Genomic DNA, 25,959 nt, shown 5'->3' with positions numbered 1-25,959 from the left:
TGTTTATTTTACTTTTATTAATTTACATTTTTTACCTACGTGACTTTATCGAAAAAACCTAAGAGTATAAATCCTTGCAGTCACGAAAGCTTCAAATCTAGAATTCTTCATAATGGTCAGTGTGGGTTCATGGAGAAGAGCAAGAACATGGGAGCATACATGTACAATACAGCAATTGATTTTGCTGCACTGCCTTTAATGCTGCCCACCATAACCTGGTATGCATGGTGAACACTCATCTAAGCACTATCCAGGCGGAATGCCTTGGCTTACGAGTTATGGTGCGGTTCTGGAGTTGGTTACATCGCGGCGGAGTACATGTACAGCCCTTTTTCAGTTTCAAGGACAATGCATATATTATCATAGTGTGTTTTTTGTTTGCATTTCAACTGCAAGTATTGTGGTTAATGCAGACATGAATCCTCGTAAAAAGGTTTCAGTTTTGTTGCCAGAAAAAAGGGGAAAACCCCTATTATTATATTTTAGTACTGGCAAAGGAGGTCTAATGATGAAATGAGTGTATTAGTGACACTGTAAACATTAGGGCACGATTACTGATTGATGATTGGCGCATCGCTAACCTTTATTTCGGCGTCTTCCTTGAAGAGACAATGACTGTGAGAGGAGGGTGTTCTCTTTTCACCTGGTCAAAGCAGCAGCAATCACTTAATATTCAGTGCTTTCAGTTGTGCCTCTTATCATCTCAATGTGTTCACGACACCAACCAACGTTTTAAAAGATACAGATTTACTTAAACATGCTATGCGCAGGGTAGGGTGGTTGTCAGTACAATTTCCCTATTCACATCACTTGATACAGTAAATTTAGCTGTGACGGTCCCACCTGATGACGGAGACTTGTGTTGCATCCGAAACGTCGTGATTTATTATTTTATTTCTATTATTCATTTTTTACCTACGTGACTTTACCGTCGTGATTTATTATTTTATTTCAAATTTTTTACCTACGTATGAATCCTTGCAGTCACGAAAACTTAAAATCTAGAATTTATATGACGAGTCCACTCATATAAAAAGTTATTTATAGCAATTACAATGTTGTGGATTTGCTCTCCAACACACCGGTGTGCTGTACTAGTTACGAATTGGCACATTCTGTTTACGTGGCCCAAAAAAAACCTCTATTATGGAGTTACAAGGTACATTATGAACCATTACGCCTAAATTGGCGAATATCGTTAACAAAGTTAAATGAAAGCTACGCATATAATCAGACGCGTAAAGTTACTTAATAATGTTCGTATGTAATTGTTAAACAGACGTTATTGGCTTTAGAGTCAAAGTAGTTGAATGCAGATTACATAAAGCTTAAATTGATATAGAATTATAAAATAAATTATGAGGCATTTACGAGCGTTCAACTCACACTTCTATGCAAGTTACGGACCGGATACAATTATTTTGCTTCACTTAAGACGTTACCTCAGTTTAAAAAGTGTGCTTTTGTGTATATACACACAGACACGTGAATATACATTACTGGGAAACTAAGTATGTACAGTACAGCGCTGTACACGATAATTCCTTTACGAGGTGTATTACTGAACGATTCAGCCGTTCAATTGTATCATGTGAAGTACACTAAATATATTGTAAAATATATTTAACTCGTTCATCTACACATTTTATACGTGCAAAAATATGTAGAAAATGTTAATAATCAAGGCAACAAATAGAGGTTTGTTTATATAAACATGTGCATTTATCAAGCGTAGCGGTCTCCTCAGAACTTATACATAAATACGCGAAATTACAATGCGAAAGTTTTTAATCTGTACAAAATACGATAAGCAACACGGAAGAGCAATTTACCACATTTCTAGATATAATCTCGCGCGAAAAGTCTAAGCATTCAAGGGACAGTATATAGCAAAACGTAACATTCATGAATACCGTTGTTTTTAAACGCTCGATAAGACGCACACACAACCGATTTTACCTCAAAAATGTCGAAAATATTCGCGATGTTGCTTGTAAATTTCGACGAAAGTGAAAAAACCAAAGCCCGCTCGCTGCCTGTGCGCGAAGTAAACACGGCGCTGAGGAGAATTTTTAGCGCGAAAAAAAATCGCGCCTTTTTCTTGGCCACATTGGCTACTGCCGACAAGCCGCGCTGATTGGTCGCCGGCGCGCACGTGCGTGAAATAACGGTTGGCGATTGGTTGGAATTCCTCGGATTGCGTGATAGGCGCACGTGACCAGACACTGCCGGCCAATGGGATGGCGCCGCTGCACGACCTAATTAATATTCATGACGAGCATGACGCGGTAAAAGAATAGACAAATATGTCGGTTTTATCGTTTGGTATTAATGTTTTAGACATTTCAATATTTTTGTATCCTCACATTTATGTATCTTAATTAATTTAAAAGTTTTGTTGTCGCGTGACGCCAAATTGTGCGTGACGTCATCGACACCTTGTCACCACTACCGCGTCTCTTGACGACATCATAACTCCCTCTACAGTTCAACCGCGTCGCGTGACGTCATCAATCCCTCTCCTCCAACCACCCCCGAGTGTCGCCTGACGTCATCACATCTCACCCTCACCTCCCCCAGCGTCGCGTGTCGTCATCTATCTCACCAACCCCCAGGTTTCCTGACGTCACCACCCCAGGGCTCGTGACGTCACCAACCACTGGACTCACAAACTTCACCGCCAAGTCGCATGACGTCAGTACGGTGCTCCTCTGCCCAACGCCCCAATGTCTATGACGTCAACAGCCCCTCCCCTAAACCTCCCACCTGATCTCGCGTGACGTCATCCCGGGACGTTCCAGACCGATGCACGAGGTGCAGGATCAGAATATTTACTTACACTGGAGGAATCCGATGAGCTATAAAGCGCTTTTTCCACATATGTCCAGTAGGGGTTGGGGCAAGAACGTTACAACAACAAACCGTACACAAAACACGATAGGAGTGCAAAGTACAAGGTGAATAAATCACCCAAACACATACAAATACACACACACACCTGTGGTCTGGGAGAATTGGTCGTTGTTTTTGCAGCCGAGCCCATACTTGCATTTCGGATTGATACAAGTTGAGAAGAGGTTTCCCCCTTTTTTCTGGCAACAAAACAGGTGCTAAGATGTTAAAACACCAAACTGAAACCTTTTACAAAGAATCATGTCTGCCTTAACCACAATAATTGTGGTCAGAATGCAAACAAAAAACATACTCTGATAATATATGCATTGTCTTTGAAACTGATTGGTCCACACCAGAGACAGCTTTCTTCGACGTTTTTTTTGAGGGCCCGTGCTCAGAAGCAGTATAAATTAACTAATAACTACGCGCTCACAGCGGGCCTTCATTGTGCACAGCAGAGGGCAGTGCGGTAAAAGCTACTGATGACCTCTGCAGCACTATCTCTGCTCCCGCGCCTATGCTCAGACTCGATGTTAGACTATACTCTTAGGTTTTTTATTCCGGTAAAGTCACGTAGGTAAAAATAAAAATAAATAATAATAAAAAATAGGAATAATAATAGAAATTAAATAAGAAATCACGACGTTTTGGAGGCAACACAAGCTTCCTTCATCAGGTGTAAAAAAATCACAGCAAAATAACTGTAGTGGGAGTTATTTGTGATGGGGCATTAATATATAGGGTAAGAGGAGGGGGGAGGAGCCAAGGTGCAGGATGGTGAAGGTGGAACTTCATGTGACTTTATCGAAAAAAAAATCTAAGAGTATGAATCTTTGCAGTCACGAAAGCTTCAAATCTAGAATCTATGTTAGACTGTTGGTATCAGTGTGAGTCTGTGGAGCCACTGTGCGAGTCTGTGGCTTTCTGTGCAAGTCTATGGGTGTCTGCATGAGTCTGTGGTTCTTTGTGGATTTATATACCGGTATTTAAATACAACTGCATCTCTAGACGCTGTACAGAGACAGTGGCCGTGTTTATAGAGAGAGATGGGGGGGGGGTCAGTCATAGGCACAGCAAGAAACTGAATAATCTCTTGAGCCTGGACTTAAGCAGGGGCAGAGAGTTCACAAGCATGGGTGGAATACTCGGAATTCCATGCAGAGGAGACAAGAGTCAACACCGGCAGAATTGCAAATGCAGAAGAGACTGTTGAAGGACGTTACACATTGGGAGCGGAGCTACGTGGGCGAATTATGAGAGGTGGAATTTCCCATCGCAGGGATCCATGAGAGGTGGCGGTGGTGGCAGAAGGCCTCCATCCAGCAGTGGATTGGCCGTGGCTAATGATGCCAACCGTGCGGAGGAAAGACAACAAACTAAACACAAAAAGCATTTGCTAATTGTTTTTTTACCCTTTTATCTGGCAACAAAACTGACACCTTTTTTACAAGGAGTCATGTTTGCATTGACCACAATACCTGCAGTCGGAATGCAAACAAAAAACACAACTCTGATAATGTTTGCACTGTCCTGTTAAAAAAAAGTGTCAGTTGTGTTGCCAGATAAAAGGGTAAAAAAACAATTCTCATATTTTGCTACTGGCAAAGGAGGTTCCAATGGGACAAAAAGCATTTCTACAGAAATTTAGTTTTCAATCTAGATTTAAAATTGCATAGCTCCAGTGGCTCGCTAATATGGGAAGGAAGAGCGTTCCAGCCGGCCGCAGAAGCGCATCTGAAAACGCGTGACGTGGTGACCACCGTCTTTGTTCGGTGGCGAGCCAAAGGTCGCTGCTGCTGCTGCGACGATGACCGGAGTTCGCGTGATGGTTTACGCTCGTTCACGAGATCAATTAGAAACGGTTAGTGCCCCATCGTGCTTGGATGAGCCACCGCCGCGCATGGCAGCTGTTATAGGATGTGGGGCTACATTGTAGGGGAGCAGAAAGGAAGTGCATTTAATACGTCGTTGTTGTACTGCACTCTATTTCTATGCTCCCACATCAATCTAAGTTGTCGTGTGGTTGTTGTTGTTTGACTTGCATCCCACTGGGATTTTTGCACACAGCGTTGGTGTACTGTGCTTTTTTCTGGAATTTTCAGTTTGCACATAGTCTCTTTAAGATGTTTTCTTGTTCATGTTTTTGTTTGTTGCGGTTGCGCCCGATTCAATAGCCGAATGGCTCACAGGGCTCTACCTAATAAATGAACTTGAACTTGAATCAGCACTGACCAATATGGTAACGCGTGGTCAATTGGGATTATACGCAGCAAGCATGCGCCCCCCCCTCCCACCCTTCCCCACTACTGGCAGACGAATTCCCGTTTGCAGGCACAGGGGACAGCTGCCACTGGGGATGCCCTTAAAACATGTGTTGAGATGTAAAGCGCTCGAAGACGCCCCGGGGAATAGAGCACTGAGAACCCTGAGGAACCCCCACGCAGCACAGGGAAAGAAATACAAACTCCACGCAGAAAGCAGCCCCAGTCGGGAACTGAAGCCAGGCGGCTTCTTTGTGTTGAGGCGCGAGTGTTCCCACCGTGCCACCAACTGATGCTTATGGCGGCAAACAGGGGTACTAAATCATACTAAATGGCAGAGGCAATTAAACACATTCCTGCGGAGGGAGCTGGTAGGAACGTTGGGTTGCTCGGTCAATGGCCAGGGTCAACGGCGGCGTGGTGTATTTCACAAATATGCCCGACTGTGAGGGCGGGCACAAGCCGGCGTGAGTAGGTTAAACGTTGAGTTTTATAAGGGCACCACGGGGTGACCAGCCCCTCCCCATCCAGCCCCTCCCCACCCTCCCCACCCAGCCCCTCCCCACTCTCGCATCCCCACCCAGCCCCTCCCTCCCCACCCAGCCCCTCCCCACCCTCACCACCCAGCCCCTCCCCACCCTCCCCTCTCCACCCAGCCCCACCCCTCCCATTTTTGGATGCACGACGGACGGACGGACACAATAATCCCCTGTGGGCTGGTGGAACCAGGTGGTTCCTACCAGTATAAAGCTAATCTACTAAATGTCACGTTCGGTAAATACTATACAAAGTAATAAAACACACACAAATGAATGGCGTCATTTATTTACCAAGGTCATCATTCATCGACAATAAATATCAAGGGACCTCACATTGTTAAAGGTTCCAATTTTTATTAATACAATGCAATAGACGGGAAATACTGTTTGAAACATTACAAGTAAAGAAAAAAAGTATTCAATGCCATGCATCCTTTAAATTATCCAGGGTCTCCCTTGCTAGAGACAACACATCTTCCGAGGGACCTCACTCACATCTTCTATATATCTTTCTCTCTTTCTATAAAAGGGAAATTTGTGAATGTGTGTCTGTTCGAATTGTTTAGCATACTTCCCGACATGCAATGAACTGGAAATTTGCCATGTGAGTAGCTTCCAGACTGTACACAATGCAAAACGTATAAAAATAGACTTTTGTATTTGGGGGGGGGGGAATGGCTATGAAGTGTGTGGCGTCAACCTGCATCCAGGACTTGCGAGAATCGATGTCTGGCGAGCGTTTGTGGTATCGATTAAACGGGAATAGGCCGATTCTAAAGAAATCTACAACCTTCGATTAATTTGCTCGATTTAAAGAATCGATTCTTGGCGCGCGAGCGTAAGTTTTTTTTTACCACCGCGCGTTCGGTTTTATTTTAATTTTAATTAATCGGGTAATGATCAAAGTTTAAATTTATCTTTAAATTGCTTTAAAAAATTATATATTATTATTCCAAGTAATTTTAATTCTTACCTATAAAAGTACATTTTTGTCTGTCTGTGTCTCTCCGTCTGTCTGTGTACGCAACTTGTGACGCTTTTACCTCACAAACTGGGGTTTACATTTCCAACTTTAAAGTAGTTAAATTGACAATTTAGTACTATCAATTATTATATTACTCTACGCTGAGCGCGCGCCAAAGCACGCATCTTGGCATGCACGAAACGTCGTGGTTCCCATAGCAACAACGCAAGAAAAGTTGTGGTTCCCGTAGCAACGCACGAAACGTCGTGGTTCCCATAGCAACGCACGTCGTGGTTTTCAGAGCAACGCACACGCGCGATCGGTGGGACAGGGGGGAAATCCTCATTCGCTTTAATGCAAAACAAAGACATTCCTGCGGAGGGAGCTGGTAGGAACGTTGGGTTGCTCGGTCAATGGCCAGGGTCAACGGCGGCGTGGTGTATTCCGCTAATATGCACAACTGTGAGGGCGGGCACAAGTCGGAGTGAGTAGGTTAAACGTTGAGTTTTATAAGGGCACCACGGGGTGACCAGCCCCTCCCCACCCAGCCCCTCCCCACCCAGCCCCTCCCCACCCTCCCCTCCCCACCCAGCCCCTCCCTCCCCTCCCAGCCCCACCCTCCCCACCCAGCCCCTCCCCACCCAGCTCCACCCTCCCCACCCAGCCCCTCACCACCTTCCCCACCCAGCCCCTCCCCACCCAGCTCCACCCTCCCCACTCAGCCTCTCCCCACCCGCCCCACCCAGCCCCTCCCCACCCAGCCCCTCCCCACCCTCCCCACCCAGCCCCTCCCCACCCAGCCCCTCCCTGCACGACGGACACAATAATCGCCTGTGGGCTGGTGTAACCTGGAGGTTCCTTCCAGTAAAAGACAACGCTGAGGTATTTCTTCAAAGTGTCATTTCCTCTTCTCCCCCACCCACCCCAACGTGTGCAGTTACTACTATAGAGTCTGCAGATACTGCTATGGGGCCGTCCATAAATGACGTCATGCACCTAGGGGGGGGGGGTCAGACATTTGTGACGATGTGTGATGAGGGGGGGGGGGTTGAGAAATGTGACGTCACATGAAAATGCGCAACTTTAAATAAATATAGACGACACGTTCTACTTCATTAAATAAGCTTTTTAATGTTTTCTCCTACAACATCAGAGTGCAGCGGTACATTAAATACGCACTACAATGACAATAGTTAAAGCGATTTGAAGCATGTTTTTTTATGGGGGGGGGGGGGGGGCAGAGCTTTGTAACGTCATATTTGAGGGGGGGGGGGTCTGACTTTTTGGTGACGTCGTGTGACTAAGTAGTCACTACTATAGTCAGTAGATACTACTATTGAGTCAGTTGTTATTACTTTAGAGACAGACACTACTGTAGAGTCACTATAGCAGTATGTAGGGTGTTTAGGTATATATATCTACACGGGAGTAAAAAAATGTTGAGGGTGGCGGGGGATCGATAATTTTCAGAAACCTTTTCGATCAACTATTTACCCCCCCCCCCCCCACTTTCTATAACTTTTTTGACTTCTAATTTTATTGACGCACAAATGAATGGACATAGAAACCGCACGCCGGGCTTTCACAATAGCTTAGTATTTGTGTATGTATATGTTGTGTTTTAAAGTTTTGAGAAGTTTTTAAATTTATTTTTCCCCGGGCAACGCCGAGTTAAATTAAGAAGATCATTAAGTTATCCATGTTGTCATTCACACCATGACGTCACCGCATAGCTGGGCCAGTCCACTCTGAACACCAGGGGAAGGGGTGTTTGTTAACTCGCAATAAATACATCCAACAAATACCGAGCCTATAACTTATCAATTACAACACATACTTAATTATACTCATTATTATTTGTTAATAGAAGTTATTCTATGATATTTGTTAAAAAGTGTTCACGAATCTAATGGCTTTTTCTCGGACACCCCCAGAGTGCAGCAAGGCACTTGGTAGAGTCCAGGGACGCGCCTCTTAAACTCCGAGTTTCCGCGCCTTACGCGTTTAAAATGTCCAATGTTATACAAACGCGGACTTTCTCTCATAAAACATAACCACTCGGCGCGTCCTAACACACGGTAAGCCCGTCGCTTCGCAACAGTTTCGCGATTAAAAGCTTTGAACGAATCAATACCAAATAACATTTGCCTCAGATTTGTGTCGAGTTATAACGGGGTGGTGATGATGGGCTTGGTGTGGGGGCGGATAAAGGGGACCCACTCATAACTGTTGTATTTATTTATTTATTGTAAATGCAAGTGGATATTTACGTGTTATAATAATGCATATTAACGTATTCTCCACTATAATGTTAAGAATCGTCACTAAAACGTTTGCCCGGGTTTATCAATAAAGTTATACAAAAAGTGGTTTCTCATAATCCCCGCACCGGATTATAAGACGCAGCCCCCCCCCCCTCCGCCGCCAAACCACTTATCCATATCCCTGTAAAAGAACAGGCGAATAATCAACATAATTAAGTTACATACAACATGACATGATTGTTATTGGTAGTCGTCGGCATGTACGCGTGTAGGTTTAACTTCTTTCGCACCGTACGTAGCGAACCGTACTCATCGGATGTGCGGGTTAAAGGACAATAAACTAAACACAAAACGCGGCTTTAAAGAGCATAAAGCATAATGTGTCGTGCCGGACATACCGGGTCCCGTCATATAAATGTAGAATTTTCACCGCTGTGCAGGGGGGGAGGGGGGGGGGTTAGTAAATGATGTCTCACGCCTGATCAATATTATCGTATCGTACACTGCTACTCAGGGATTGTGGAATAGAGATCGATCAGTATTGCTCTACTCGATTGCTGGCCAGACAGTTGAGCTCAATGCTCGTTGTCCGCTCACTTTGATCGATGGATATTATCGTGATGCTTTGTTTGAGTTTGATAGACACTTTAGTTCGCGAACGTTAAGGGAGATAATAATGTATTTAAAATGTATTTAAAATGTAGGGAATAACAATGTATTTAAAATGAAGCTATCTTGCATGAGCGAATCGGGCGGAATGCACCACATTATCGTGATACTAAGCGAGGGTTGAGCCCGGATAGTGCTGGGATGGGTGACCTATTGTGTAACAGATTATATCGGCCGGCTGGGGTTCTACAGCAGAGGGCAGTGCAGAGAAATCCATCGTTGTGCTGTACTTCTATGCTCCCATCTTTCACCAATTCGCGCTGACCAGCGTGGTGAAGTATGGTCAAACAAACTCCCACAGCATATGGGAGCTTCCCCCCCCCCCCCCCCACATTACAACTGTGGATAGATAGACAAAGGGCCGCAAGTTAACTTCATATTGTTTTTTTTATAAAGATGCCAAGCGATTGTGGAATTCGTGTATTTAGTGCAAAGATGCAAAGACGGAAGGTTTGAGGTACAGTGGTCAAAACCCCTTGTGTGTGTTTACATGAACGTCGATTAAAATGTTATTTTAAAAGTGTTGGAATGTCTAATCTTAAGCAAGATTGGATTCCCAGACTGCCTTTCATGTGCTTTACTGCCCAAAGAAACTCATTTTGTTTATTGTTTCAGTAATTTCTCTGAAATAATAATAATTTAATAATCTGGAAAGAAACTTGCACAACTTCCACAAATTGTGTGGATAGTCTCTTTGGAAAATTTTATGCTGGATGAGGCCCCTCACGCAAAGTCGTGATGATAATTTGACAATACTTCACCATGCTGGTCAGCATGGGTTGAAGGCAGGAGCACAGAAGTACAGTTCAAAAGTGGATTTTACGTCACTTCTCATCATTGCCTACCACGAAGCCCCGCTCTCTACAATAATCAGTTTTATACATGGTGGTGGCCCACCGAAGAAAGTCTCAACCGTGATTAGCTTCGGAGATCTGATGAGATTTAGTGGTGCATTCTATGTGATTTTGTCATAAGTTGCCCAATGTTTTAAATCGCAAATGTTCAGAAACTCGGTGTCTCTCAGATCAAACATGCACTGGGGTTATTTTGGGGGCCCTTCTTGGCAACCCTAGTCCATAATCCAGCAGTGTAAATTTCTACTTTCCCATGACAAAGCATAGGAATTACCACTGTAGATGTCTCACAACGTGGCACTGATTTTATCATCCTCGCAAAAGGAATGATGGGCGGAGTCCATCCCAATTCACAACACAAATGTATTTTATAAAGTTACATTATTGGTAGTGCAGTGGGAATGGAGTTGTGCTATAAGCCCAAGGAATTCAGTTTCATTCCTGGCCACTGTTAACATCAATACCAAGTGATATCTGGACTGGTCCTGGGCTCTCCATTCACCAATCCACACTGACCAGTATGGTGAAGTATGGCCAAACCCCCCCCCCCCCCATGACCGACGTGATGTGGGAAGGCCTCCATGCAGCAGTAGATTGGCAAAAGCCCTGTATATTATTTTATTATAAAGTCACTTCAAAGTGGGCAAGATATTAATTAGGACACCGATAAAAATGTAGCATGCATAGATTAAACCATTAATACAGAGTTCTAAACTCGTGACACGTGCTTGTGTCAGAATTCTTGTTTTACAGTTCATATATGTTGTGTGTAATGGGTTCATGTTACACCGTGCAGCCGCTAGATGCCGCTATACCTCCCACAGTGTAAAATAATACACCACAGTATTTCTGAATGGAATTGCGGCTCTGAATTACAATTCTTGGAATCACTGGGTAGGTGTTTCTTATTTTGCTTCTAGAAATGAGACAGTAGTAACATACATAAACATTAGGTGTCTAACGATGCATAATTTAAACGCATTAAAATGTATTAGTATGCTCATGATGTGCACGTACAATCGTTTCATCAGTCTACTGCTGGATAAGGGCCTCCCCAAGCATTTGTGGGTCGTATGGGATATTTTTCCCATACTTCACCCTGTTGCTCAGCGTGGGTTGGTGGAGAGAAGGGAGCATAGGCGTGCACGTATGGAAGTGCAGTACAACAATGTATGTTAGGTCACTGCCCTCTGCTGCCAATTGAACTTCCTACGCACCGTATGTAGCCAACCGTGTTTAATCGGAGCTGTGGAATTGTGTGTGTGAGAGTAGATTACAATAAAACCAGGTGATTATGATAGTGATACTTATCGACGAAGGGAGTGACTAAAACGGTACGAATATATCTGAGATGGTAAAAACAATGCAGAAAAAATGGAATCTTGGATCAAATCGCGGCCGTGAATGCTCACTCTGATTGTGAATGGTTACTTCCAAAAGAGCACACGTGAAATGTATATTTTAAAAGCCCACACAATGTAACTGGTATTTGTCAATCATCCCAATGATGAAAAATTACCTGCAAAACACTTAATAGGGAATTAACATAGCAACATTGACCCCCTACTGCGAATACCTGGCAGGATTGTCCTGAGAAAAAACCAACGAGTGTTGAGACTCAGGTTTTCCTGGGTAAACACGTGCACGTACATCAATAAGTAATACAAATTGGCATTGCCGCACAACTATTCCACTATATTATTGGTTCTTTCGGTAAAGTCACGTAGAAGGGAAACAATAAAATAAGAAAAATATAAAGCAATTAAATTCTCACGACGTTTCGACTGCAACACAAGCAATCATCATCAGGTGTGAAAACTACAGCAGGAACATTTTTATTTTGTTTCCCTTCTACGTCACTTTACCGAGAGAACCAAGAATATGAATCTCTGCAGTCACGAAAGCTTTAGATCAAAACTATTCCACTGTTAACAAAGAGAGGTCACCTTTCCCCGTATTCACAACGGTGCTCACTCGTGTTGTATTTTGTGACAAGCTGCAGACTTGGGGGGGGGGAAAGGTTGGTTGTCCTATGAATAGCCAGGCTCCTGCCAAAGGAATGTGCAATTTCCGCCAATGGCTCAGGGCTGCCAAAGTAGCTTAGCGCCTCCCAATGATCCTTCCTCAGAAGATGATTTAGATGCTAAGTTATTATCTATTCTAAATGCAACTAAATGGAACTTGCTTTAAAATAGTTAATTTACACAATGCAATGTTGCATATCCGACCATTACATTTTCATCTTGACAAATTAACCGCCCACATCCAGTGTAGTATTTTAGCATCATGCAACAGTTATTTCTATAGATGTACACATATCTGACCTTATCGCATATCTGCCGATACCTCAGACCCCAGCGGGTCAGACTCCAGCGGGTCAGATATGCGATGTTGTACTCTATTGTTTTTGAATTTATTACTAATTTAATACTTGGTTGAATATGTGACTCGAATTTTTATTTATTAAAAATTTAAGGTGCAATTGGACCTTAGTTTCTAGTGTTTTGTTTATTAATGTTGTACTATTCATGCTTTGTTTTACCTGTAATATTTTTAAATCAAATTTATGGTTTAACCTTGGACACAATTGCAAGTAAGAGCATGTATCATATTATCTTAACTGGTCATTGTAGGCTGACGGTTAAAAATAAAAGTTGACTACAACTATTACCAGTAGGCCACTTGATTTTGTATATCCGAACCCTGACTCTTAACTCCAGCCTAGTGGGAGGATAAACTGATTTAGAGGTTGTAGCTTTGGTCATTAGTCCTAGTTCTGACTCGAACCCTAACACCACCAGCCCAACGCGGGCGGCAGGGTGGCACATTGAAAACTCTTGTGCCTCACAGCAAGACGGATCTAGGTTTGATACTCGATTTGGGCTCCTTTCTGCTTGGAGATTGTCCTCTCCCTGTTCTGGGTTTCCCTCCCTGGGTTTCCTCTGGGTTCTCCAGTTTACTCTCAGAGCTAAAAGAAAACATACAATGTAACTGGTTTTGGCCAAACATCCTAATACCTGCAAATCAATCGATTGGAATGACACATATCAACAACCTGTTCTAATGCAAAAACTTGGCAGGACCCTCCTGAACAATATTCTTGAGACTCATTGAGGAATTCCTTGGTCAACATGCGTCATAATAATAAACAATGAATGCAATTATAAACTTGAGTAGCCCTGGTCTGGAGTAGCCCCGTTCTTGCTGATGATGAACGATACATTATAAGGTCACACTCGGTACAGACAAGGTGCTTGTCACAAATGAACCACAATACCTCGCTGATCTCGTCAAGGAGCATCAACCATCACTCGAACTCCGGTCATCCTCGCAACAGCGGATTTTGGCTCGCCATCGAACAAAGATGGTCACCGCATCGTGCACTTTCAGATGCGCTTCTCAGGCCGTTTGGAACGCTCTTCCTTCCGATATTAGGAAGCCACTGGAGCTATGCACTTTTAAATCATCTAGATTGAAAACTCATTTCTTTATAACTGCTTTTTTGTGTTTAGTTTGTCCTTATCCTGCACCTCCAATTAGCATGGTTGGCTATGTACGGTGCGAAAGAAGTTCTACATACATTAATGTACTTTGCTGCGTGCGATTATTGCTTCATGGGACCGTGTGGGATGGTAATGGCTTGGGGGGGCCTTCGTCAAGCACTGGATTGATCTTGGCCAATGATGCGGTGAAGATGATGAATTGCGTGTCCCGGCTGCCCGGCATATGTCAAGCGACGCGATGCGACGCGACGGTACCCCCCGTGGTTGCCTTGTGGTCCAATCTGCACCGTAAACAAGGTTTAGTGTTACGGTCACGCGTCTCAGCTAAAAGCGACCGCCTCAATAATGGCCGCTTTAGATAAATATATCCATTTATTTACACCCGTAATAGTGCGGCCGCCCTCGTACAATCTCACACAAGGTGGGCTTGTTGGTGGGGTGAGTGCCGCTTGAAGTTTATATATGTTTTAACCAGGTTACAACTAAAGAGACAAGGATGGTCTCGTTTACAAGAGTTGGAGAGGGTTGCGTAGAAAGGTTGCTAACCATGGTCTTGCTCCTTCTGACCTCATCAGGTCATGTTAGAAGCTAAGCAGAGTTGGGCCTGGTTAGCACTTGGATGGGTCACCGCTGACAGCTGGGTGTGGGAAGCATGCTAGAGGGCGCCCTTTCCTCTGTGTTCCGCAGGGGTCACATTCCTGTAGACTCAGAAGGAAACCTTCGGGTTTTGAAAGATGCGCAATCAGCACTTTAGCTGTCTCAGTTTGGAGACACCGCTCTGGGTTCAGTAGAAGACAGTCTTTCCTCGGAGTTCAGTAAGGACAGTCTATCCTCTGGGTGTCTCAGTGGTAGACACTCTACTCTGTAAGTTCATTAGCCAATGCTTCCCTCTTGAGGTGTCTCAATGTCAGATATTCTCTGCTCATGACTCGGCAGCAGACATTCCTCTGCATTCAGTAGAGACACTCTCCCATTCTGTATTCAGTACAGACACCCTCCCCTCTCAGTTCAGTAAGATGCACCTTTCCATCTGGGTGTCTTAGCAGTAGATACTCGTCTAAGTTAAATAGCCAACACTCCCATCTCTGGGTGCTTTTACTCCCAGATATTCTCCCATATTGACTCAGCTGCAGACATTCCTCTGTATTTAGTCAGTGCAGACATTCACCACTCTGCGTTCAGTATGAAACACCCTCCCGTCTGGATGTCTCAATATCAGAAACCCGTGCAGGCTGACTCAGTGGCAGAGGCCTGCGAAGAGATTGTGGTTACTACACGGTGCAACGAGTGTATTTATTGCAAATCTCTTAAGGGTTGTTGTGGTGAAACAAAGTTCACGCTGCAACGATTAGCGTGATGTAAGGGTCCCTTTGTAATGGTATTTGGCCTTTTTATCGTCTGCGTTTTGTGCTTTGATGTACTTCAAGTACAAAAAAAGGTTACTTAAAATGTAATTCAACTGCAATGCACTCAAAATGAGCCTGTTTTATTTCCCACATGCTTAAAAAAACACAATTTCTTATTACCATTATTGCATACATTTTTCCTGAAATCGTTTTACAAACCGATAATTTGATGGGTGATATTATTATTATTCGTACCTCTGATTTGCATAAAATGGCTACATACGGTGCGGAAGAAGTTCATTGTACATACATTGTAATTGTGAACTCTTATTATCGTTATTATATAATTTGTTATAATTATTGTCTATTTATTATTTTGATAAATATTTCATCTGTTAAGATTGGATACTTCAAAATAAAATCAGCAAAAAGATCATCACAATACAGCAATATTTAGCAAAACGCACGATACGGTTACGGAAAATGTTACATCCTAAGATACGTCGTAGCATCGCCATGTTGCCGCAGCCTGAGTACAGACACTCTCTCCTCCAGGTTTTCTGAGACACCTTCCACTCTGGATGTCTCAAAAGGAGACACTCTAATTTCTAGGCTCAGTAGGGTCACTCCTCAACTCATCCCTATTTGATCTCTCGACACCATTGCGGGACTGTCACAGGCAGGAGGATGTTGACCGTGGACCTGTGCAAAGTGGCTCAGTGGCAGTAGTTGGCAAAGCGATGATATGCGTTGGGGCAAGTGTGAAGGGACTCTCACACACCAGACTGCATGCACACACACACCGTCTCATCGTGTGTGGCGGTGGCAGCGTCGCCCCACACACAGTGGGGTTCTGGTTAAAATAGTATACGGTGCTAACAGGTGACGGTGTTCTAAAATAGACGTAAACCCTCTTGCTGCTGCTGCTGTATGGCCAGGGTCAGCGGCCGGGTCAGTGTGCTGTCTGTGCGACGGATACACGGGCCTGCATGCCCATGTACGCACGTTGCATACTAAAAGGACTCCATCTAAATATACAGGCACTCTTACTGTATATCCGGCAGAGTGGTTAGAATGTGTGACTCACAATCGGAAGGATACGAGTGTAAGGTCCAATCGCGAGTCAATCCAGCCTGGCGTCACATCACATGATTACCACTTCGTTGTATAGGGTAATGGTGGCTGCCTGTGGTTATCTGCTATAGGAATAAGGATTGTCATGGATATCCCATAAAATTCCATTGTCACAAAAAGTAGGGTTTTGATGAGTAGGCAAATGAAATGGATGGGAATGTTGAATTACTAATTTCAATGCGCAGCCGTCTGGGGAAATGTTACAATACATTTTAAAACATTTTTATTAAAAGTTAATAAAATGAAGCTAGCATTAGTTATGTGTAAAATACAAATATATTTTTGGCTGATCAGATTGTGAACACAAATGTGACATTTCCATCATTAACTCAAGACCAGCAACAGAGATGGTAAATGCCAATTCATATCCTTCAGAGTAATAATTTTGATACATGCCTTCTGTACATTTATTTTAATGTATTGTGCATTTTATTTTCAGATAACTGAAGAAATGCGACTGGAAATTGACTGGAAATGAAAATCGTCGTCATTGTCAGCATTTAAACGAAGAAGATGACCTCTGTTAGTTATATACAGCGTTATCATAGTTATTATCTCTGATATGCATCATCAACATTGCCATTGTCATTACCGTCTTCATCGTTGTCATCAATGTAATGAACTTGAACTGCAAAATTGACAAAATAATGCAGAAACTGACCCATTAGATGACAACTGCTTTTAATTTAGTTCATACCCAAAGTTATTTCAACAATGTAGTTCTTTAGACATGTCATATATTGTTTCACCTGCCCAATAAATATAAAAACCCATTTAATTTCCAAATTCATGCCGATCACATAAAAAATATATAACATAATTTTGAGTACTCGCCCTTTTTGTAACCAGGAAATTTAAACTCACTAACGAATACTTCCTTACAAAAGTTCAAAACTCTGAATTTTATAAATAAACGTACAACCAATAAAAGCGGAATTCTCATAATGGAAGACTGGCGGCAACAGCAGCTGCTGCTCTCTCAGTCACTCTCCACCTCGTCATCCCTCTCATCTCTGTCATCCCTGTCATTGTCCTCATCTTCGTCGTCGTCCCTTCGCCCCGGCCCTCCCGCCGCCTATAAGCTCGTGGCGACGAGCATGACCCATTTCGGCAGCGCTCGCGCCGAGGCCTGCCTGCCCAGCATCACCACGCCGCTGAGCCGTGCCGTGCACCATTGTGTGGCCACCGACAACGCCGCCAAAACCGCCAGCACCGCAAAAACCACCGGCAAGTGGGACGGCAGTCATGGCTGCAGTCCCAGAACCACTGAGGCTCAGAGGGCTGGCGGCACCCTCAATGCCACCAGTCAAGGTGGCCACTTTCAAGACGTTGTTGGTGAAACTGGAGGTGCTTTTCCAGTTTTGGCACCCCACTGTGATGAGCTACAAAATGGCTGCTTTCGAGAGGGTGTCTCGCCGGGCTGGTGCGGCGTGGCTTCGTGCCGGGTGGTGCACCGCGGCACGTGTTCCCCTGCAACCCCACGAATTGTGCATAGCTCACCTGTGAAGGCGACCGCCTTCGCCATGGGTGGGGGTCGATGCTCGAACGACGATGGCCTCACTAATTTATTCATCGGCAGCAGCGGCGACTCCTCCTATTGCGGTTCCACGGCTCCCAAGAATAACGTGGTCCTTGCCCGGAAGAGCCTCGCCAGGCCTAACGTCGCTGTGGGAACAATAGAACTGGCGAGCGGCAAAATCAAAGAGTTTTCCCGACAAACGCAGCAAGCGCAGGCGAACGCGGCGCGCAGGAGCCCCCGGCGGAATAAAGGAGCCTCCAACGCCAAGGCCCCTGCGACAGTGAAACACGCGTCGAGGATGAAACCAATCTCAGATCCAGAGACATCACTGTGCGTGGCCCGACCGAGCGGCAGGGCAGGTCCTGATGCGGCCTTCGACCTGCTCTTGCCGTATCTGCGCCAGGGTCTCCTCGTCAGGCTCCTGGAGGAAGCCGGCGCCTCCACGGGCGGAGATAACACCGGGAGTGTCGAGCAGTTTCTGTCGTCGTTGTTCGCATCGACGACATCGGCGCCTTCGACGGCCGCTTTCTCGTCCACAGAGGACATCCGAGCCTGCCTGCAGATCCTGGTGAAGTGCTCGGAAGACCTGAAGCGGTGCACCAACATTATCAAGCAGTGTGTCGACGAGAAGTCTCAGCGCGACGGCAAGGCGGTGCGTGCCGGTTGCGGGTCGTCTTCTCCTGACCTCCACCGGGCCCTGCCCGACACGGCCGGGCCTGAATTTCTCGCGGCATTCCTTGGGGGTGCCGTCGCCGCGGCAGCCGCAGCAGGATTTGGTTCTATTGCCCCCCCGTCCTACGAAGACGTTGTCTCCTCCTCGTCCCACCCAGGCCGCCCTGCTACACCTCTGCCACCAAACGAAATGCCATTACGACGGTCGCTGGAGTTGAAATCGTCATCGTCTTCGCATCCGACATCAAAATTCACAGGAAGGAAACCGTCGAACAAAACATCATCTTTGTTCTCACTAGCTCCTAGTCCGAATTCTGTGGCAATTGTTCCACCATCGCAGGATACAGGTGCTGACTTGCTGTTGCTACCAACACAGGCGACCAGTGAGGATTGTGCTTCCAGAAGTGTTGATGGTGGTGTCGCAGATAACGGGAAGCTGCCTCACATGTTGATCAACTCCACCAACATGGCGGCTGATTTTCCACAGCTCCTTCCGGCCGTGGAAAGTGCAGGAAGTATCGGGGAAAAGCGTGAGTATGATGTGGATCAGATTCTGGTGGAGTTGGAGAACATTTCCAAGGAGTTTTCGTCACCATCTCCTGTGAAGTCGAATGCTAAATTGGATCCGGCAAAAGGCGCGAAGGCAAACGACCGAAACGATAACGACGAGGATGAAGATAAACTGCTGGGGAAGGGTGAGTCGCACATTCAGCTATTATTTTACTGAAGTTAATGCTCGATTGTGTGCAAGTGGAGTATGCAAGATGTGGATTAACCGTCCTTGCAAAGAAATAAATAACATATTTACAATGCATGCTGGTTTAATGAAAGGCTGCTCCTCACTGCTCAATGGTTAATAACTATTGACAGCACAACCCGTCGACAAGGAAACCGATTTACCTTAAAGAACCAGTCAAAACACACGATGGATTTTACTTCTTAATCCCCCCATTCTATGGACAAATTACATTTTATAGTATCATTGACTTTTCACTATCCTTGTTTTAGCCAGGCCACATTTCCCCCTCCCTCCAATAGCCCGGATAATTGAGGGTTTGACTGTATTCATATTTTTACAATGTTCATTTTTCTTGAGTTTAAAGTAATTGTTGGCAAATTCGCAAAGTGTAATAAACCGTGCCATGGGGCGTTTTATCTAAGCGGAGGACTCGGCTATCTAACGCCAAGCAAGCAGCGTCATCGAGGGATGCCATTATTTACGAAGAAAACTTTAGGACAGTCGTTCCCAGCAACCATCACCTGTGACCATTGGTGGGCAACTGGGCAATGGAATTTCTTAATGCAGTCCATTCTTACCAGTCAGGTAGTCACCACTTAGTCAATATACAATACATTACAAGCTCAGCTTACCAGGAAAGTTATCAGTCCGGAGGCTGCTCCTTCATCCATCCAGATCCCACTCATGCAGGAACTTAAATCTGCCATTTCTTAAAATTAAGAGAGCGCGTGACATCAGAGACAGCCTCTGGGCCTCTGTCTATGATCTGATTAGGAGTTGCTGTGGTAACCGTTGTCTGTTATGATTGCACTAATATTGCCCCAGTGGATCATGGCTGTAAGAGCAAGCAGGCAAGAGTTGACATTCTCGAATAGGGTCGGGTTGTGTGGGGTTGGCAGTGAAGCAGTGGCAGTGTTCATCTCCTCACATTGACATTGCAGCTTTAATGCAGAACAAATCATTCCTGCTCCTGTTGTTCTTCTCGTACAGCTCAAACTTTGTAACTCCATTTTAGATTTACAACCAAATATAAACAGTTATTTACAACTATATCTCAAACCACTTCTGGAAAAAGGAAAGCCTCTCCACACTTTGTCGGTCTTGGGGGTTGTGTGGCCATCTTCACCATGCTGGTCAATGCGGGTTGGTGAAATCAGGGCACAAAACCGGTTTAGATTTCACTCGGCTGCGATGTCAGCTGTGCCCAGAAATCAAACTCTGGTTGGTCAGGTTTATAGAGCAACCACTACACCACCGCTCTGAGTCTTACATTAAATCGACATAAATAGATATATAGCTAAAAAAGTCTAAAGTACTTTCTGTAGGTTTTCAGAAAATTCATCAGCCAGAAAAATATATGTGCAGGCTGGAAACGATATATATACACACACCAATTGTATAGTATTAGAATGTATGCAATTAAAAATAGAGGACATAAACACACCAGAATGTTTCAGCATGCTTTGTTTGCCAGGGTAATGGCACGACATTCTTGTATTAATTTTGCACACAGCCTTCGATATTTACCAACCTGGTACATAACACTAGAGGGCAGCCTGTTCTACAGACAAGATTACGGGATGCCTGACACCTGACCATCATCAGACACTTACACATTCCTGCGGAGGGAGCTGGTAGGAACGTTGGGTTGCTCGGTCAATGGCCAGGGTCAACGGCGGCGTGGTGTATACCGCAAATATGCCCGACTGTGAGGGCGGGCACAAGCCGGCGTGAGTAGGTTAAACGTTGAGTTTTATAAGGGCACCACGGGGTGACCAGCCCCTCTCCACCCAGCCCCACCCCTCCCACCCCCCACCCAGCCCCTCCCCTCCCACCCCCTACCCAGCCCCACCCTCCCCACCCCCTACCCAGCCCCACCCTCCCCACCCAGCCCCTCCCCACCCTCCCCACCCAGCCCCTCCCCACCCTCCCCTCCCCACCCAGCCCCTCCGCACCCTTCTCACCCAGCCCCTCCCCACCCCTCCCAATTTTGGATGCACGACGGACGGACGGACACAATAATCCCCTGTGGGCTGGTGGAACCAGGTGGTTCCTACCAGTACAAACTGGCCTGATATTTGTCCGAGACCTTACGGCCATTCACTGGTAAGACCACCTCTTCTGTAAACTCAGCTCACCTGGTATCGTCAATTAAAGACTTCTCACTATCCCCAGGTAATTTACTCGTCAGTTTTGATGTAGTTTCTTTGTTCACCAAAGTTTCTGTGCCCCTGATACCATTGCAATCATTGAAGATTTGGTCTAACAAGGATTGAATGCTGATGTACCAGCCCTGGTGAGACTGCCTTCATTCTACAAACAAACTGAAGGCACCCCAATGGGTTCTCTTTTATCTCCGGTTGTAGCCAATATTTTCATGGAAAAATTTGAGACGGACGCCATCCAGGTATCCACTCTATGCCTGACCCTTGTGGAAGAGGTACGTGGATGACACGTTTGTCATCTTGGCCACATGGCCGGCCGGCTCTAAACCAATTCCTCAACCACATCAACTACATACACCCAGCCATCAAATTCACCATTGAGGTAGAAATGGATTGCATGCTACCTTTCTTGGATGTCCTAATCGAAAAGAGACCAGATGGCTCAATGAGCCATTCTGTCTACAGGAAAGTAACCCATACTGATGCCTACCTAAAACCTGATTCCCACCACCATCCATCCCAGAAGAATTCCCTCATAAAAACGCTACACCATAGAGCTCAATGTATCTCCGACCATGAACACCTAACCAGTGAACTCAAACACGTACACCAAGCTCTCAAAGCGAACGGATATTCTGACGACACAATCCGCAAAGCCATCACCCGAACCGTGAGGAAGGAGCCATCTGAGCATCCAAGCAAAACCATCACCCTGCCATACATAGCAGGGGTAACCAAAAATATTTCCAAAATCATGAACAAACACAAGATCCAGGTCCGATTTAACACAGCACATAAAATTCGTGATCTAATCCCATCTGTGAAGGACAAGATTCCTGACTTGCAATATCCCGGCGTCTACAAACTAAGCTGTATCTGCGGCAGCACATTGAACTAAGAATACAGTTATCGCTTGTTTGATCTCACAGTACAGCATTTATTTTTTTTACAAGTTTCTGAAATCTCCCTCTGGCTCTGAGTACCGTTTACACAGCAGTATAAATAGGTTTACCAAAGTGGGTCGCGTTCGTCAGGGTAAAGCGTGGATACGTCCACCCTCTGGGATGTTTGTAGAGCGCCCTCTAGTGGAGGCCCTTCAGCCAGTCGTGGCAACAAATATATTCAGGCCTTCACCATCATCTTATTTTTATTGCCATCATCATTATTATTGGTCATTGCCACCTATAATTGGAACAACAGGTCACCACTTCTTCCAACCCTATAACCCATTTACCTGAACTCTAAACCTAACCCAGGTCTCCTCTTTGCATTTCGAGTGTGCCCCCCCTCCCGCCAGCAGTAACCATGAGAGCTGCACTTTCACCACTTTTACAAGACTGTTGTGTAATATACAATTTTTTTATGCACACCTTTTTCATAACTGCTTTAAACACTGGTCCTAATGCAAACTGCACCACCGCCACCCCTCCACCCGTCCACCCTCTCTACCCAGTGCTGGCAGTGATGGAGGGCCTGGCCACGGACCTGGCGCAGTGCGGCGCCACCGGCTCGGGCGCCCGTCTGTCGGGCGAGGCACAGGTGCGGGCCAAGCAGGACCTCATGGGGCTTCTCATGGAGAGACTTACCACGGCGCTGCAGGGTCCCGAGTCAGGCCCCACAGCCCTGGCAGTTTCTCAGGAGCGGCACGCCCACCAGGCAGTTGGCGCAGATGCGGCGGAGGCGGCGACGCATTTGGTAAGCGGCGGAGGGCTTGAGTGTGTGCACGTGTGCGCTGTTGTGACGTCACCGTCATCAATAGCTTTTTTTCGCTTGTACAATGGCAGCTCAATAACCGCAATGGGGTTTTTCCAATGCAAAAGCTGAGGCTGTGCCTGCCGACACTACACGTAGTGAACAAGTTGAGATTCATGTAGATGAATTGGTGACACCGTCTTCACAGTGTACTGACTGACGTTACACAAATAATACGTCATTAAACCCGCCCCTGGCTGTGCTTGACTCTGAGCTACATTTCAAATGTTTTGTGAGGCTAGAGTGTATCACCATTATGTTCTGGCTTGGTGCAGCCAGTAGAAAACCACCCATATCATGAGGGGCCACGTACTATCTCTGCTCGCATGCACCAGTGTAAAAGGGGTATTCGTGTGTGTCTCCATGTCTGTGTTTTGTCTCCCTCTCAAATTTAGTTGTACCTGATGACGACTGCTTGTGTTGCAATAAAAACGTCGTATTCTATTTTATTTATTTTCTTTCTACGTGACTTTACTGAAAGATCCAAAGAGTAATTCCTGCAGTCACGAAAGCTTAAAATCAAGTCATAATATTTATTTCATTGGCTGGGTAAAGTTGTGTGGAAACTGCCTAACCTGTCGCTTCACACAGATTTATCTTGGGTTTAACGAGACTGGATTGTGTGAGGAGCTCAATAATCCTTGCAAGATCTGGACACTTTCCCATTAGTGAACGCCTCTGACAAGGCGAGGCTGCGTTGGCTGGGTCATGTAATAATAATAATGCAATTTTTAACGTGCGCAAATTTGCGGACGTAACGGCCGCAACTCAGAGGCGCGGAGCCAAGCTCAGAGTCGCTCGAAAGCGTGGTTATAGAGGTGAGTTTTTAAGTGTCTCTTGAAGGAGGCGATTGAGGTGATGCTGCGAATGTGCAGAGGGATAGCGTTCCAGACTGTTGGGGCTGCCACCGAGAAGCGGCGCATAGACGTGACCATCCTGGATCTTGGTATCAAGAGGAGGTCGTGAGTCGCGCTGCGCAGGCATCTGCCGTGTGCTGAGCTGCAAGTTGTCAATAATAAAGAAAGGTACGGCGGGCAGGCAGATGTGAAGGCATTGTGGCAGAGGCAGGCGATCTTGTATATGACCCTACTGGCGATGGGTAGCCAGTTGAGGGCACGGAGACAGGCAAGTGAGTCGAGACGGGGATGAGTGTGGCCAATGACGACACGTGCTAGGTTGTTTTGTAGTCTTTGAAGTTTTTTTTTGTAGCTTGCATGCCCATCCACTGCATGCCCAAGCAGCTTCTGTTTGGCTGGATATAGGGTAGAAAATGTGTGGAGCATGGCCTAGAGAGTAGATGGGCTGATGTGGTGTGGGGGAACTAGGAGCTGAGTAGACTTTCCGGTGACTGGTACCAGTTGAAGGCAATCGCAGTTCAGCAGCAAAGGAGGGCAGACGAGCCATACTCATGGCAATGAGAGCAGAGCGCCGGGTGGCAGAGGTCGCAAACGGGTTTTGATTCCTTACCCGTACCCGGCCGCACCAGGGTCGCAAACGTGTACCCGTACCCTACCCGATACCCGGCCGGGTACGGGTAGCCAGGTATCGGGTAGGGTACGGGTATCGGGTACCCGATTGCGACCTCTGGGATGAAGCCATGTTGCAGGCGCAGGTAGGTTGATTCTAGGAACTTGAATTGTGAGAAGAGACAAGACGTTGGGAAATGATTGACAAACGGTTACTCACCAGTGACTCACGGCCTTCTCACTCATTGGTTGGGGTGAGTCACGTGCGGCTACCTGTACCCGTACCCGGCCGCACCAGGGTCGCAAACGGCTACCCGGGTAGCCGGGTATTGGGTAGGGTACGGGTATCGGGTACCCGATTGCGACCTCTGCCGGGTGGCTAAAACATAGTGATGTGCCACATTGGGAAGCTCAGATGTTGCATCTGCCAGTCATCGCAATCAACACCTTGCACTGTCATGTGACCTGCTAACGTGCCTTTGATACTTCAAATGATCTTAGAATACACCTACCCTGGCACAAGTTGGGGGTTATTGATGTGTGTGTGCGTTTGTGAAGGATGCTAGGAATAGTATGAAAGGATAGGGTAAGCAATAGGTAATGGTGCAATTCACTTCTACAGCGTTTTTGTGAATGGACATGATTTGGGGTTGTGATTAGATACAAAAAAAACATTATTGTCTCATTTGTATTCTCTTTATTGTCTAGTTTGTAAATTTTAGTTTGCTCAATCAGCTTAAATGTAAACTTAGCATATAATTTGCATACAATATGCATATATTGGAAATCGATTCTCACAAGTGCAATTCTAATTGTTTACCATGAGCTGAAGAATCAATGCTTCATTACATATTCATTAACAATATTGATGTGATTATTAATTTCGTACACAATTCAAAGTGGGCAACTGGGTTGTCAACTTACAGTCAGACACATAGGTTGTGTGCTGTATAAGGCAGACCTTACGAGTGTGTGTTTGTGAGTGCTTGTGAGTATGGGTGTAATTATACGCCCTCCTCATGATTCGATGAATTGTTGCAATTTAGGGTTACAATTACATTTATTTTTTTACATTGTGGTGAATGCAGCGGTGACTAGTGGCTACAGGGGGTCACGCATGTATGTATGTTGAACTTATTTCGCACCGTACGTAGCCAACCATGATAATCAGAGGTGTAATTAGGAATGGCAAAGCATGCGATCTTTCGATGCATGGA

The 25,959-nt window shown here is 45.5% G+C and overlaps 2 protein-coding genes across 2 annotated transcripts in view; one reads left to right on the top strand and one right to left on the bottom strand.

Annotated features, from left to right (window-relative positions):
* Window positions 1–2,109, bottom strand: part of LOC144727980 (cohesin subunit SA-2-like) — a 34,486-nt gene extending 32,377 nt beyond the window's left edge. The window contains exons 1-2 of the mRNA XM_078607141.1: window positions 1,960–2,109; window positions 582–643 (exon numbers count right to left, since the gene is read on the bottom strand). The gene's annotated coding sequence lies outside the window, so the exon portion shown is untranslated. The remainder of the gene's footprint in view (window positions 1–581; window positions 644–1,959) is intronic.
* A 6,513-nt stretch (window positions 2,110–8,622) lies between these two features.
* Window positions 8,623–25,959, top strand: part of LOC144727972 (uncharacterized) — a 43,965-nt gene continuing 26,628 nt past the window's right edge. The window contains exons 1-3 of the mRNA XM_078607132.1: window positions 8,623–8,737; window positions 16,869–19,315; window positions 22,978–23,219. Of these exons, the coding sequence (XP_078463258.1) occupies window positions 17,374–19,315; window positions 22,978–23,219 (2,184 nt within the window). The 5' untranslated portion in view covers window positions 8,623–8,737; window positions 16,869–17,373. The remainder of the gene's footprint in view (window positions 8,738–16,868; window positions 19,316–22,977; window positions 23,220–25,959) is intronic.

This window comes from Lampetra planeri, chromosome 27 (assembly GCF_965212315.1).
Source record: "Lampetra planeri chromosome 27, kcLamPlan1.2.h2, whole genome shotgun sequence".
In the NCBI taxonomy this organism is placed as follows: domain Eukaryota; kingdom Metazoa; phylum Chordata; class Hyperoartia; order Petromyzontiformes; family Petromyzontidae; genus Lampetra; species Lampetra planeri.
This window is presented reverse-complemented; position numbering and strand designations above follow the sequence as displayed.